This window comes from Kwoniella mangroviensis, assembly GCF_000507465.2.
Source record: "Kwoniella mangroviensis CBS 8507 chromosome 1 map unlocalized Ctg01, whole genome shotgun sequence".
Lineage (NCBI taxonomy): Eukaryota > Fungi > Basidiomycota > Tremellomycetes > Tremellales > Cryptococcaceae > Kwoniella > Kwoniella mangrovensis.
Genome location: NW_027062533.1, coordinates 6853746 through 6867274, shown reverse-complemented (window position 1 = coordinate 6867274; position 13529 = coordinate 6853746). Strand labels below are relative to the sequence as shown.

At 42.7% G+C, this 13529-nt stretch overlaps 6 protein-coding genes across 6 annotated transcripts; 4 read left to right on the top strand and 2 right to left on the bottom strand.

Annotated features, from left to right (window-relative positions):
- Nucleotides 1–857: 857 nt before the first annotated feature.
- I203_102564 (uncharacterized protein) lies at nt 858–1874 on the top strand (the record flags this gene model as incomplete). Its single annotated transcript, XM_019146857.1, has 5 exons — nt 858–924; nt 1006–1171; nt 1286–1478; nt 1562–1726; nt 1821–1874. 5 exons carry the CDS (start codon nt 858–860, stop codon nt 1872–1874), a joined length of 645 nt encoding a protein of 214 aa, XP_019003407.1.
- Nucleotides 1875–2884: 1010 nt separating this feature from the next.
- Nucleotides 2885–4058, top strand: I203_102563 (uncharacterized protein; the record flags this gene model as incomplete). Its single annotated transcript, XM_019146856.1, has 5 exons — nt 2885–2948; nt 3035–3200; nt 3342–3537; nt 3704–3880; nt 4005–4058. 5 exons carry the CDS (start codon nt 2885–2887, stop codon nt 4056–4058), a joined length of 657 nt encoding a protein of 218 aa, XP_019003406.1.
- Nucleotides 4059–4470: 412 nt separating this feature from the next.
- On the bottom strand, nt 4471–5552 carry I203_102562 (nucleoside diphosphate kinase; the record flags this gene model as incomplete). The annotated part of the gene is made up of 6 exons (XM_065517129.1): nt 4471–4525; nt 4600–4801; nt 4929–4995; nt 5068–5100; nt 5204–5270; nt 5518–5552. 6 exons carry the CDS (start codon nt 5550–5552, stop codon nt 4471–4473), a joined length of 459 nt encoding a protein of 152 aa, XP_065373947.1.
- Nucleotides 5553–6454: 902 nt separating this feature from the next.
- I203_102561 (uncharacterized protein) lies at nt 6455–6817 on the top strand (the record flags this gene model as incomplete). The annotated part of the gene is made up of 1 exon (XM_019146854.1): nt 6455–6817. The coding sequence occupies one exon, from the start codon at nt 6455–6457 to the stop codon at nt 6815–6817; it is 363 nt and encodes a 120-aa protein (XP_019003404.1).
- An 879-nt stretch (nt 6818–7696) lies between these two features.
- On the bottom strand, nt 7697–9369 carry I203_102560 (uncharacterized protein; the record flags this gene model as incomplete). The annotated part of the gene is made up of 10 exons (XM_019146853.1): nt 7697–7856; nt 7914–7983; nt 8061–8122; nt 8199–8295; nt 8375–8554; nt 8621–8765; nt 8849–8950; nt 9025–9051; nt 9132–9149; nt 9259–9369. 10 exons carry the CDS (start codon nt 9367–9369, stop codon nt 7697–7699), a joined length of 972 nt encoding a protein of 323 aa, XP_019003403.1.
- Nucleotides 9370–10575: 1206 nt separating this feature from the next.
- On the top strand, nt 10576–12941 carry I203_102559 (uncharacterized protein; the record flags this gene model as incomplete). Its single annotated transcript, XM_065517128.1, has 11 exons — nt 10576–10668; nt 10744–11010; nt 11072–11137; nt 11193–11218; nt 11300–11459; nt 11602–11765; nt 11828–11913; nt 11979–12066; nt 12130–12398; nt 12509–12711; nt 12810–12941. The coding sequence occupies 11 exons, from the start codon at nt 10576–10578 to the stop codon at nt 12939–12941; spliced, it is 1554 nt and encodes a 517-aa protein (XP_065373946.1).
- Between the last annotated feature and the right edge of the window lie 588 nt (nt 12942–13529).

The window sequence follows — 13529 nt, the reverse complement described above, 5'->3', positions numbered from 1 at the left end:
ACGGACCTCCACTTGAACTTTGTTTTCGGGTCCGAGTCTTCAGGTTGAGACTCAAAGTGGCGGAGTATGCCACTTGTTCCGTTTATTTGGTTCGAGGTCTTCTTTATCCTTCGAAGCCGATACGCAATACGATCAGTTAAGTCGAGCGATCATGTCATACTGAAGGAGCAGAGCAAGAACCATCTTCTCAGACATGCCCTTATATCTGTCTCCAAAGCGGAGTCGATTATACACCTGTTCTGTTACATTGCCCAGGTGTGTAATGGTACCTGTCCATGATGATCTTTTATGCCACATGTCGGTTTGTATGCTGGACAAGGGGCAATGGCCATGTCATACTTTCTACAACGAGTTGGATGGTCAGTCAAGACTTGTGCTTCGTTGTAGAGTCAAAGGAAGAATGACAAGGATGGCCAACGGCTTGGTGTGCATGACGATACATACCATCTACTAATCGTGTTTCCAGATCCAAAAGTCAAGGTACCATCAAACACACCAGGTGCAAGCACTGTGGCACGCACAGCCCTCTGTACATGATTGTGATTGATCATCAGATAATCAATATGAGCTATATATATATATTTCCCTCATCGGTACCTTTTCTTGCAATCTGCATAGCCATAGCCTTCATCTTCATCTTTTCCTTCTTCTTCGAAATATATATATGTACATATAAATAAATATGATTAGCATGATACTGTATTCAACCTTACACCCCAAGATCGGTCAGCTCACCCAGTGGCAAACCTCTTTCCTTTGAGACTAGCTGTTCGTGAGATTCGTAGCTTCAGATTGGAATATACACATCAGCAAATCATACTGCACTCTATCATCCCAGCTCGTACTGTACGACGAAGATGGTTCGAAGAAGGTACGATATTTTGATCATAACCTTGATCATCATAGGTGCAGCTATAGTGATTCGTATGTCTTGTTGGATCTTCCTCTCAACGATATAGACTCCGTCCTATGCCATGCTGATTTCATTCGTTTCGTCTTGTGTAGTCTTCCCATTCGTGTCCTTCCTGCTGGTCTCGCTCTCGCCGTATTACATCCCAGGATTGGATATCGCTCGAATCGAGGGGAAGTACTTTGATGTGGCAAATAATCATTCGATAGATGTGAAGATCAGTGTGGGTCCAAGTGGTGGCTGTATGTGGTTTAATGATACGTGGGTTCAACCTCCTTTTATCCAGCAGGTAATTTAACTTTCTAGCAGCAAGGTCCAGGAAACATCCCCTCATTCATCTAAAATTCCAGAGCTCACGAATTGTTGATACTCTAGGACACCAAAATGCAGTACCAAAATACCCTATGTACCCAACGCAGAATACCTCCATCTTCAACCCAATTCCAACCTCACCTCGATCTTCCCTATAGCAATGGGAAGAGCATTACCCCTCAACCATGTGATGGTAGGTCTAATGGGACTCAGTATGATAGCTGTGCTTCTGGATATTCTAATTCTCGACGGCGGGGTAAGTAATCACCTCCTACTTCCAGTCTCATTGTTAAATTCTGTTGCCGAAGATTTGCACTAAAGATGCTTGCTTCATGGCAGATCTCATTGTTCATCCTTTACTTTACAGGCTTTATGCTCTGGCTAGTCTATTTCCTTGAATCAACCTATATAGGAACCATGAGTAATAGGTTAAATGATATTTATGAAGCTAAGGAATGGGAGTATCATACAGGCGGTGGTTTTATCATGATTAGCGTTTCTGTTGTAAGTGTAAGGCCCACCGATGGTACGATGTATGTGGTCTGCTATGCGTTGCTAGGCTGATGATAAAAACTTCTCGTACTGTCTGATACTTTAGTTCGTAGCGAGTTTCTTCCTCTGTGGCGGAGGATCGATATCCGCTGGAGATTGATTTGCTTTGCCAGAAGTTGAATTAATATAGACAAGTGTTAGACGTACGGATAGGTCGTATCGGAATGTAGAATGAAATGGTATTATAGATTTTGTGAAGAGATTCGAACCATGATGATTTCCTATGAAATGCGTTATCCTGTCGATATAAAATTTATCGTATCTCGGCAATCTGGGTTCGTCATGTTGCTTCCAGTCCATAGTGATAGTGATGAACATCGTATCTGACCGTTTGCTCGTGTTGTGCCAACTGTAGTACTTTGCTTATGAGCTCACATCATCGTCACAGCAATGCGTTGTGGATGCTTACAATCAGCATTCCTCTCATTTACATTCATGACATTGATGAGATATCCTGTACGTATCCGTTTGTATGGATGTCCGAGGGTGAAACGTCCGTGCATTCAACGGTGCACAGGCCTTCAGGAACGATCAACATACCTACAACAGTAACTTGAGAACACGAGGCAAGAAAAGGTTGGATGATTGAGTTGCCAATCTTTGATCTGAACACAGCCCCGAGATGATGAACTCATGTTATGTAGCCCATCTTGTCTTGATCACGACTCTAGACAGAACCTAATAGCCCTACGGATGAGGCTGTTGTATGATGATCAAGGGGGTCCTTTGCCGAGCGATCTGTGCTCTAATATATGAGGCCTAACATCTGAATCATGTTGCTTCTTCTGACGGCCATCAATACAGTGTCACTCAACGATGCTCTGCGACCATCAACGTCAACAAAAATAGGACACAAGAAGAAAGTATTTTTTTTTATTTATTCATCGTCCTATCCGTTGTTGTCATGATGTTTCCTGTACTGATGTTTACTGTGAACACCGCTTTACTCGTTATCATCGTTTCATTTCTCCTTCAGTAGTGAGCTATATAGCCTACCGTGGAACTCACCAGGAGCAAGGATACTAACAGCTCGATCTGATTTCATTCTGTATCACGACCTACCTGCGAGTGTTGAACACAACCAACAAAGACTTCGGGTTCATTTTCAACATGGGAAGAAGTGGGAATGTATTTTGGGGGATAATGGTATTTGGTGGTCTAACCATTTTAGCTCGTAGGTATATCTCTGTCTCTCTTGAGCAGATACAGCCATACTGAAATGGTCCGTTGAAATTGTTTTGGTGATCCATATTTACGTAGTAATACCATTTACACTCTACCTTATCAACTCCCTTTCCCCAACCATCATTCACGGTCTCTCACTTGCAAAAGTCACTGGTGAATTCGTAGAGTCGTCGACTAATCAGGCGATCAAGGTCAGAGTGAGAGTAGGACCATCAGGTGGATGCGTTTGGTCGAATCTGACGTGAGTGCAGTTTTGATGGAGAGTATCATATAACACATTTAAACTTTGCTTCGGTTCCATTCATTTTGATTTGAACAAATCAGTCAATGATTGAGGTATCCACAATATACAGTAAATGCTTACAACGTTCTTTTCACATAGCGAATCTATCTCCTGTGTTTCGCTTATACCTTACAAACCCACTCCTGAATCAATTCACTTGGCAAACAACGAAAGTATCACCTCGTGTTTCCCTATCGCTCTTGGTAAAGCATTAGCTTTGAATCACGTTACGACTGCGTTCATGGGTTTGAGCATATTGGCTATATTGGTGGATTGTTTAATACTCCAAGGTGGTGTAAGTTGTCTTGTTGTCCTTATTTCTTCATTTTCGACGATCCATCATTCAAACACTGCCCTATTTTCTTCTCAATCGTCAACACTATGTTTTCTACTACTTCTTTTATCATCCCATATGATTGAATCTCATCGCTTACTCTTGTTGATTGCGTTGCTATCTACAGATCTCCCTGGCTATAGTATACCTGATGGTTCTATTCATGTGGATCACCTTTATTCTCGAAACGGTCTATATCAGTGTCTTGCATAAACGTCTCGATAAGATTAATCAAGGTGATAATGACAATGGAAATTGGGACTATAAAGTTGGAGAAGGGTATTGGTTCGTTTTAGCCGCTACTGTAAGTCTTGTTCTGGCCACTCGTCGCTTTTCACCGTCCAAGTAGAATATTACGGGATTGAAGTTGACGATTGCTCTACTTTTGTTTTTGTTTGTTTGTTTGGTTGAGTTGGTTGTTTATTTAGATATTGGTATCATTGGTTACCTGTGGAGGGAATTTCTCCATCGACAGTAACTGATCGACCAAACTACTGGTATACTTCACGAATGAAGATGATTTTGTATAGAATGAGTATAAAGTTTTTTTTGATTAAATCGTTATAATTTTCAGTTGAGTTCAGTGGGTTGTATATAATTAGTCTTGCGTCATTACTTGACCATATTGGTTTTACACTTGGCTTGCAAAGCAATCTTTAGATCAGTAGATATCATCTTCATGCAGTGATTTACATCTAGCCTCTCATAATATTCGGTCAAAGGGTTGACCACCATGTATTCCTTGTTTGTAAGTCCTCTTATGTCCAGTCTGATTGGATATGAGTCAATGAGTAGACTGCGATTGAATTTATGACCAATGAAATGCATGCAGAGTCTAGTCTCTTATATGACAATTCTTTTGATTGGACTGTTGTATCGAAGTAAGCTTCGAGCTTAAGCTTCGTAGATCCAAGTTTGAGCATCCAGCTTGTATTGAGCAACACCCTCTCTACATATCAGTACACCCAATAACCATCAGCATTTGCTTCTCTCGACGCGTTATTAGAAGTGAACCAGACTTACGGGAACCAAAGGGCGATTTCCTTTTGACCGTTCTCGACGGAGTCTGAACCATGGCAGATGTTCATGCCGACTTGGAGGGCGTAGTCACCTCGGATGGTACCAGGAGCAGAAGCGAGAGGGTTGGTGGCTCCCAACATGACTCGACCGGTCTTGACGGCATCGAGACCTTCCCAGACCATGCAGACTACAGGACCGGAGAGCACTGCGAGGGGGAGAGGGGGGGTTTAGCATATGCGAACGAGTATAAAGATGTGTAGTAAACAGTGAACAGTGTATGAAGGTTGGGTTGAGTGAGATAAGAGGGGATAGAAGAATAAGAAATGTCTCACTGTATTTGATGAGTTTGGGGAAGAAAGGCTTGTCGGAAAGATCAGAGTAGTGTTTCTCGAGGTGTTCCTGGGAAGGGATAGTTCATCAACTATATTCAACCCTGCAGGATTTGGAAAGCTGAGAGAGGTGGTAACATACCTTGGAAGGAGAAGCGAGCTTGAGAGCAGCGAGCTATAAGTCACATCCTGGAAGTCAGCCTGATCCGCGCTTATACAAGCTGCAGAATACATATAAATGCAGTCACAAGCATCTGGAAGTCAGGGAGATCACCCACCTTGAATCCTCTCTTCTCAAATCGGGCGATGATCTCACCGACGAGTCCTCGTTGGACACCGTCAGGTCTGGGCGGAGGTTGACGTGCGATGGAAAGTAGTGGAGAGTGAAATGATACACAGTTGACAGGTTGCGAGAGGAGATAAGAAGTAGCATAGTAGGTATATCAGCATCTATCTTTGTCTGTCGCACCAACATAATTACATCCACGTCCACGACCTTCTCTACTCATCACATTGAATCGCTCGGCCATCCGACTTGACCTCTCTATACATGACCACCGACGAAGCAGTAGCAGAGAAGCGTTGGACTCACTTGACCATGATGTAGGTTTGCTCGGTGGTAGACATTTTGACTTTGTTGTTTTAGGATTGACTTGGGTTTATGTGAGAAGAGAAAGAAGAGATGTGGAGATCGATATACCTAGTTGCATCTTCTTGGTAGTGAGGATGTGGTGGTTCTAATTCTCGAAAAAAGTCAATGCTTCCTTGGAACGTGGAGGTGGATTGCTCGTCGATCGGGGTTTTGGAGCAGGTGATGCGGTGTGGCACTATTAGTACCAGGTAAATCCTTATCTCTCAAAGCGGGGTCGACGCGGGGTAAGTTAGAATTGTCGTGATCTGCGATATGACGTTTGATCAGCTCACACGATGGCATTGCATTGGGTTATGGGAAACTAGAAGTATAAATTACGAGTTACTCAACCTTCTTTTCGATCCACAGACCAATGAAGGGCATTAAGAGACAGAGGTTACACGACATACTGTAACGATCATCACGACCATATCTCTTCCTATCTCGATTCGCCTTTGTGATAACGTGACACATCACTTGTAACAAACAAAAGAAAAAAGGCGGAAACGAAGACGACTCAGCAGGCGTTTATCAACAAGGCATGTCCTGTCTCAAGAACCTTGTCAATTATAAACATGATGACCTTATCTGACCTTATACTGTATAGGCTATTGTAACATCCTTCCGACACTTGTCATAGACTGTCAACAACATCACGCCCCGAATTCGTCCTTTGTGCTCTCTCTCCTCTTTATACGGGATCAAAGGAGGTATTTGGACATTCGGGTGTCTTAAACTGGGTTATAACGACCTAATCACTCTTCAGCATTTCAATCGATCGATATAAATCGATTCATACAATATATTTCACATACTTGTCAATCTTGGACTTTGATTGGTCGAACGAGAAAATCAAATCCCACCAACCCAAGAAACTATAATTGTTACAGACGAAACGATGTCAGTGAAATTCACTCCAGGTCCACACCCATCATCCCTCTCCCGTTCCTCATCTTCAAAATTACCTACACCTACTCCAGCACCTTCCGTACCCAACTCTCCTATCACAGTCACGTTCAACAAGTCAACTACTACACATAAACCATCTAGATTGAATACTCTGAATACCAACGACATCGAAGGGGATCTGGAAAGGCAGCCGTTGATCAGGACGAGGGAATTGAATAGACCCCGATATATCTGGTCGATCATCAGTGGGATCATCATCATCATCTTGATAGGTGTGTTTATAGGGTTTGGAGGATGGAGGTTGGGGAAGGGAGCTGGAGGGGGAAGATGGCCTGGGAGTCCGGGAGTCTAAGGAGATTGGGTGGTATGGAAAGCAGGAGAATAGCAGTTCAGGTTGTGGGAGAAGAAACTGCAGAAAAGAAGATTGAGTATATCGAATGAGAGATTCAAGCAATAGGGAAATTGTTGACCAGAATCGAATATCGATCTCCGATTTCCGAAGAAAACGAGTCGACTTTCGTTCATCCACGCAAGAGTTGTCTCGGTGGTATTTAACCTGATTTTTATGGTTGTAACGTATATATATTGTATAGACATGTTCATTTCGATATCATTGTTCATTATCATCCTCACTTTCATCATTCCCTTGCTACCCCTTTTTATCACATCGTGTAAATCGACCCAACCCACCTCATGATCTGATTTCCATTTCCTCTTACATACCTCATGGAACCTCATGGCTTGATTGTATCCTATGAATTTCATTCTTTCGAAAATTTGATTTGTATCTTTGTTTTATATCGTTGTATAGTTGATGTTAAAATGAAGTCATTGATAAATATACCCTAACAAGTCGTTGAGAATTGCCCAGATCAAAACACATATTGACCGGATTGCAGCCCTACATCGTGTGAAACTTATGATATGTTAGATATATACGATAATGCATTTTCGACCAAACCGAACGCAGAACAAATATGAACAACACATCTGATAGATACGAGAGGCTGAAATGAGAATAGTAAATAGACTATGGCTACATGAATGAATATACACAATCAGAAAACGGAGACGAAGAAATCGGATTTTGATAATTATGAAGATATATATGTATGTTGAGTATAAGTTTCAGATGGGCATAGTCATGGGTATGGTAATTGTTGTTAGAAGTGGTTGAAAATGGTAGGTGTTTCAAATGTAATCGGGATCAATCATATCCGATCTTCATCGTCTATACAGCCGCATGTCCCCTTGGTCCATCGGTATTCCCATTACCATTATCGATTGCAGTCTCACCTGAATCGTTTCTTCCCCTTGACATTCTCGAAGTTACAGGGTGGACTGATGGTGATTCGTGATTATCTGTGGAATCTTGTCCTGGAGTGATTCGCCTATAAAATACCTCCAATCAGTGAACAAACCTCACTGGAGAGAACGTATGGACATACCAGTATTTGACCTCTTTGAGGAATACGTAGAAGGCTGTTGCCAAAAGTGCACCGAGGGTAGGACCGAGCCCTATAATGTGAATCGGATCGATCAGCAACTAGATATTTGGCGGAAATGGTACGAATACAAAGGAAAATCAAACTTACAGTAGATCCAGTGATAAGTCTGGAATCCTTGAATACAAGCAGGACCAAAAGCTCTTGCCGTGCTAGAACATCACCGAAGATTATCAGTCGAATTGTTTGGAGGTAGGCGAATAGATTTATAGATCATTTCAAACTCACTTGACTGCACCTCCAGTAAACGCAATAGAGAAAAGCATGACGATGAATAACGTGAAACCAAAACCGAGTGGAGCGAAGGGTGTTAAAAGGTGTTTTTCTATGTGCGTCCAGTCCAAAAAACGATAATCAGTACTCCGTTCATATACCAAACAATAATGTGGAATTATAAGACTTACCAGCAGCAAGCATCAATACGCTCAGAACCAAAGTGGCAGTAGTGAACATCTCGATGAACAATCCTTGTGCACGATTGGTACCATTTGACAAGCTGACATTGACTGCCAGTGCTCCTGGGGTAAGACCATCGAGTATAGCTGAAGCTACAATAGCTCCTACCATCTGAGCTAGTGAGACGACTAAATAGTGTGACAAAGACAAACCTTGGTCAGCGTATCATCCCCGAGGGATACAAGGTTACTCACGAATGAATCGTAAAGGTTTGATTGCACCGATCAAGCATAAAGCCAAAGATACAGATGGGTTGAAGATACTTCCTGTGAATCGATAGAAGATCGATGCTGTAGCGAACAGCGAGAGACCAAATGCTGCTGAGACGTAGTAGTATGTCTGGGAATACCGCTTGAGTCAGTACGAGGCTCTAGATCCTGAGGAACGGTCGGTTATACCGTAGAACGAAACTCGGGACATACCAAGAGCTTGTTGCTATCACTTCCTGTTGGTGCTACACCTGCCGTGTCATCTGCGTTGGAGCTGGAATTCGAACTGGTATTGGTAGATGCGGTTTGAACTGCCTACGAGAGATAACGTCAAATCGGATTAGCAGGGTGTTGGGTGGATTTTCGAGTTGCGAAGATCAAAGACTCACTCCTAAGGCGAAGAGAAGGAACAAAATCTGTTTAGTATGACACATAGAAATAAGATATATCAGTGTACAGGTTGATAAGGATGATGGTGTGAGAGAAATTTACGTACAGTACCAATGAATTCTCCCTATTAGCATTCACCCATAATAAATTTCACATAATCAGCAAGGACCCTTCTCGATGTGATATGCAGCTCCCAGAGGGAGAACAATAGAGTCGAAAGCAGATGCACTCACAGCCATAGCGATCAAATCATTCTTGATATCAGCGAAGATACCAGTCTTAGGTTCGTTATCTGAATTCTTGAAGGGCTTTTCAGCTGCGATGTTGGAGAATTTCCTACCCATCTTGTGTGTATATTTCTGATGTTAAGATTATGCTATACAGAGAGCAAGAAGAGGTGGTTGACCTTTGAGGTTGAACAATTATGTGATTATAACAAATATACTTGATACGAACGATGAATGAACAAGAGGACTTCTGATCGCTTACTTCACAGATGTAGATTTATGGTAATTCCAACTAACAGAAACGATGATCGACTGACCTCATATACTTAATTGTATGATGTGAAAAAAGTTGTATCACCCTTTTTACTCCGACACATATTTTATCTCTTTGTGAGGTCATATACATCATCAAGATATCGTAGAACTGCAAGCAATTTAATTTAACTTTTCCTTGTCGTAGCTTTCTTGAATGTTAGTGTAATTCCAACGAATATTAACTGACTGATCGATCTAGAGTACTCTCTGCAATTGTATGCCAAGGACATTTTTTGTCCAGTCACTTTACAAGTAAAAGTGGAACCTTTCTTTGGAGTGACGGCATTACACGTCGAGCATCCTTACCCTACAGTTGGTTGCATTTTCATCTCATCTCATCTCATCTCATCCTTTGATGGACTTATGCCCCCTGTCTAATTCCCATCAACTACAGTGAGTACAATTCTCAAATCGTGTTAACCCTAAAGTTACGTCAAGCCGGATCAAGGAAAAGGTATCTGTGCTTTGCAGGATGACGCCCCTCTGGTGGTCTCGATCTGATCTGGGATGTCGATCATCTCAGAATCAGAAAGCTGTTTCGGTTGTCTCAAAATTATGAGTAGTTGAGTAGTCAACGGACTGTGGAGCAATTGCGTCATATCTGTGTACAGTATCTCGGAATGAAAATGTCCGACAAGATCAAGAGATTTAAGCTCACAAACACACGGATCACGTGACAATTCAGTCCAGCTGGTTCGGATCCGACGGACCTGAGCGCGATCAATCGGTCATGCGATATCGCATGGACCGGCTCAAAAGGTCCCTTTTGGGTCCGGGATTGTTGACAAAGATGAGAAATGAGCAGGTGATGAAGAGGTAACTTACAGAGGCAAAGGAAAGTCACGTTGGTCATGAGCTGTACAGCATACTCAGTACTCGTCGACTAGAGAGGGATATCGATATAACAGATCATGTAAATACAATCCATCCAACTCCGAGGTCGATTCGGTTCCTCAACCGACTTAAGACAAAGCAGCAGTAGTATATAGCAGGGATCGATTGATGATCATGTCGTCAATAGTGATGAGATACCCTTTCAAGAACGGATCAACAATACACAAGCAAATTAAACTCATCTCATCAAACAAAATAAGGACACTAGTGCGCTTCTTCTCCTCATTCAAACTGAACCACACCCAGACATGCTAACATCAATGACCTTTGGTACGTATGTAGATTACAGGACCCCCACCAACAACCCCGTCCACGCATCGTCATACGACGCCCACATCCGCGCCACTCCCCTCGCCCGTACCATTACCGTTCTTCTCACCTGAGGTATCAACCGCCAACGCAGGTAATGGAGATGCTAAGCCGTTGTATGTCCCTGGAAGTCAGGCGGATAGACTCGCAAGAGTGGGAAGAATGAGTAGCCCTTTGAGGAGAGGGAGTCATGAGAGTTGGTGGTCTGGTGACATGGGTTGGTTTAATGCTGTTGCGAAGGTGTGTAGACTATTGAGAAATACTGCATGTACTCATGTGACTAAGCCGGTTTAACGTATAGACAATCCCGACTTATAGAGTATTAGACGAGGAAGGTCATTTGGTAAAAGGAACAAAGGTACCGGAGGTATGTCAAACTCCCATATATCCCATCAGTCTAGATACTGATAAGATTAAGATAGATAACGAAAGAAGAAGTACTGGCTATGTCAGTATAAGTCCTCATCCTCTTATAATAGCAGATATTCTTGTGACTGTTTTAATTGCTGACTCACATGGCTATGTGAAGATACCGCACGATGACTCTGATACCCATCGTTGACAACGTATTATACCAATCACAGAGGCAAGGTAGAATATCATTCTATATGCAATGTGCAGGTGAAGAAGCTGCGATAGTAGGAAGTAGTGCGGCGATGCTGGAAGGTGATGAGATGTTTGGGCAGTATGTGAGTGAATTGTTCGAATTCGAAGCTAACACATCACCCTCTTGATTCTGTGTCTTGAATGACGACGAAGAAAAAGGACTGGCCAGAATAGATTGTATCGTGGGAACGATGAACTGATCTATTTTCGTTTCAACGCATACAGAGAGAATCCGCAGCTTTACTTCACCGAGGATTCACCTTAGACGCATTGATGTCCCAATGTTTTGGAAACGTTGAAGATAAAGGTACAAAAGGGAGGATGATGCCTGTTCATTATTCGGCACCTGAATTGGGATTTCATACGATCACTAGTCCATTGGCAACTCAGTGAGTCGACGCATCCAAGGTGTCGATTATCTGAGGTATAAACTGATAGGAATTCAACGTAGGATGCCTCAAGCCGCCGGTGCTGCGTATGCGCTGAAGCTCGATGAAGACAGACAAGGTGATTGTGTGATTTGTTATTTTGGTGATGGTGAGTAAAACCGAGATCACACTAAACGATGAAGCTGCTTACCCATCACTCACTTCGTTCGGTAGGTGCGGCAAGTGAAGGTGATTTTCATGCTGCGTTAGGAATGAATTCGGTACTGGGTGGACCATGTATATGGTTTTGTAGAAACAATGGGTGAGTTGATCTCATACTATATATATATAGATGATTTCCGGTACTAATGACATAAGTACGCAGATTCGCGATTTCCACACCTATCATTGATCAATATGCAGGGGATGGAATTGCCTCGAGAGGACCGGCTTATGGACTGGACACGATCCGAGTGGACGGTAATGATGCCTTAGCAGTCTTATCTGCTGTACGCGAAGCTAGGAAGAGAGCTGTCGAGGGGAAGAAAGGTGTTTTAGTAGAGGCGATGACATACAGAGTGGGACATCACTCGACCAGTGATGATTCGAGTATGTACAGAAGGGTAGAAGAAGTGAAGGAATGGACTGTTGTTGGTGAGCCTGACTTTGGGAAATTCTGAAATCACGTTCATCGTCATGGCAATCACGAATACCATGATCGATCACTCCTCCTGGTAAAGCTAACCACTATGTGTATATTGCAGATAATCCGATTCATCGCTTCCGAGCATTCCTAGCATCGAAATCATGGTGGGACGAAACGTCGGAGAAAAACTTACTGGCTTCTCATAAGTCTGCAGTGATGAAGGCTTTCAGTCGAGCAGAGAAGTTACCTAAACCTAAATTAGGTGAGATGTTTCATGATATTTGGGGAGTTGGTAAGGGAGATGAAGTTCCTGCCGTTATTGTGAGTTGTGCTTCTCCATGATAGCCTCCAATACGATATAACTGGTATGCGTGGATCTTTGGCGAAGAACTGTACTGATGGTATATGCCTGACGATAGATGGAACAACGTGCTGAGCTTGGTCGGCTACTCAAGAAGTATGGGGATGTTTGGGAACCATGGCGTAAAGAACGAAAGAGGTTTGTGGAAGAGGGTATGGATGTTATGGATTGTGATGGTAGGGGGTCTTGATTGACCGAATCAATATGTCAACTGTTGTATATACCATCAGACATATGAGCTTGTTGTATTACTGGATGATCATGTTTTATGCATTCGTCATTTGTCATCACTTTATTACCCTTTTTTCTCCTAGATGATCCTTCAATTATGTGATAGTGGGAAGGACAGATTCACCGGCATCTTCGAGCTACAAACATATTCTGATCAGCTGGACTCCCAATCGCGGAACTCTCATTTCAGCCATGTAAGAATCGTGACTCACCTTTTTGGCTTGCTCGGCAGCATCAGGTTCAGCTTGCTTGGCTTCTTCCGTCAAACCCTCGGAAGGGGGAAGTTGAGTTTCTGTAGTTCAAATTATCAGCTCATACACTTCTTTAAACACTGTTACGACTCGCGCAACTTGGAGATGGCAGAAAGCTAACCTTGTTGTTTAGGATCTTGAGCTGAAGACATCTTATATCACTTGAATATTTATTGCTTGATAGGATGTAAAACAAAGGAAGAGTAGAAGACTCGAGTTAAACTCAGAGGAATGCAGTAAGAGGTAGGAGGGGAGCAGTGTTAGTCACTTGGCCTTCGATCGTCTGGCTGGTGATG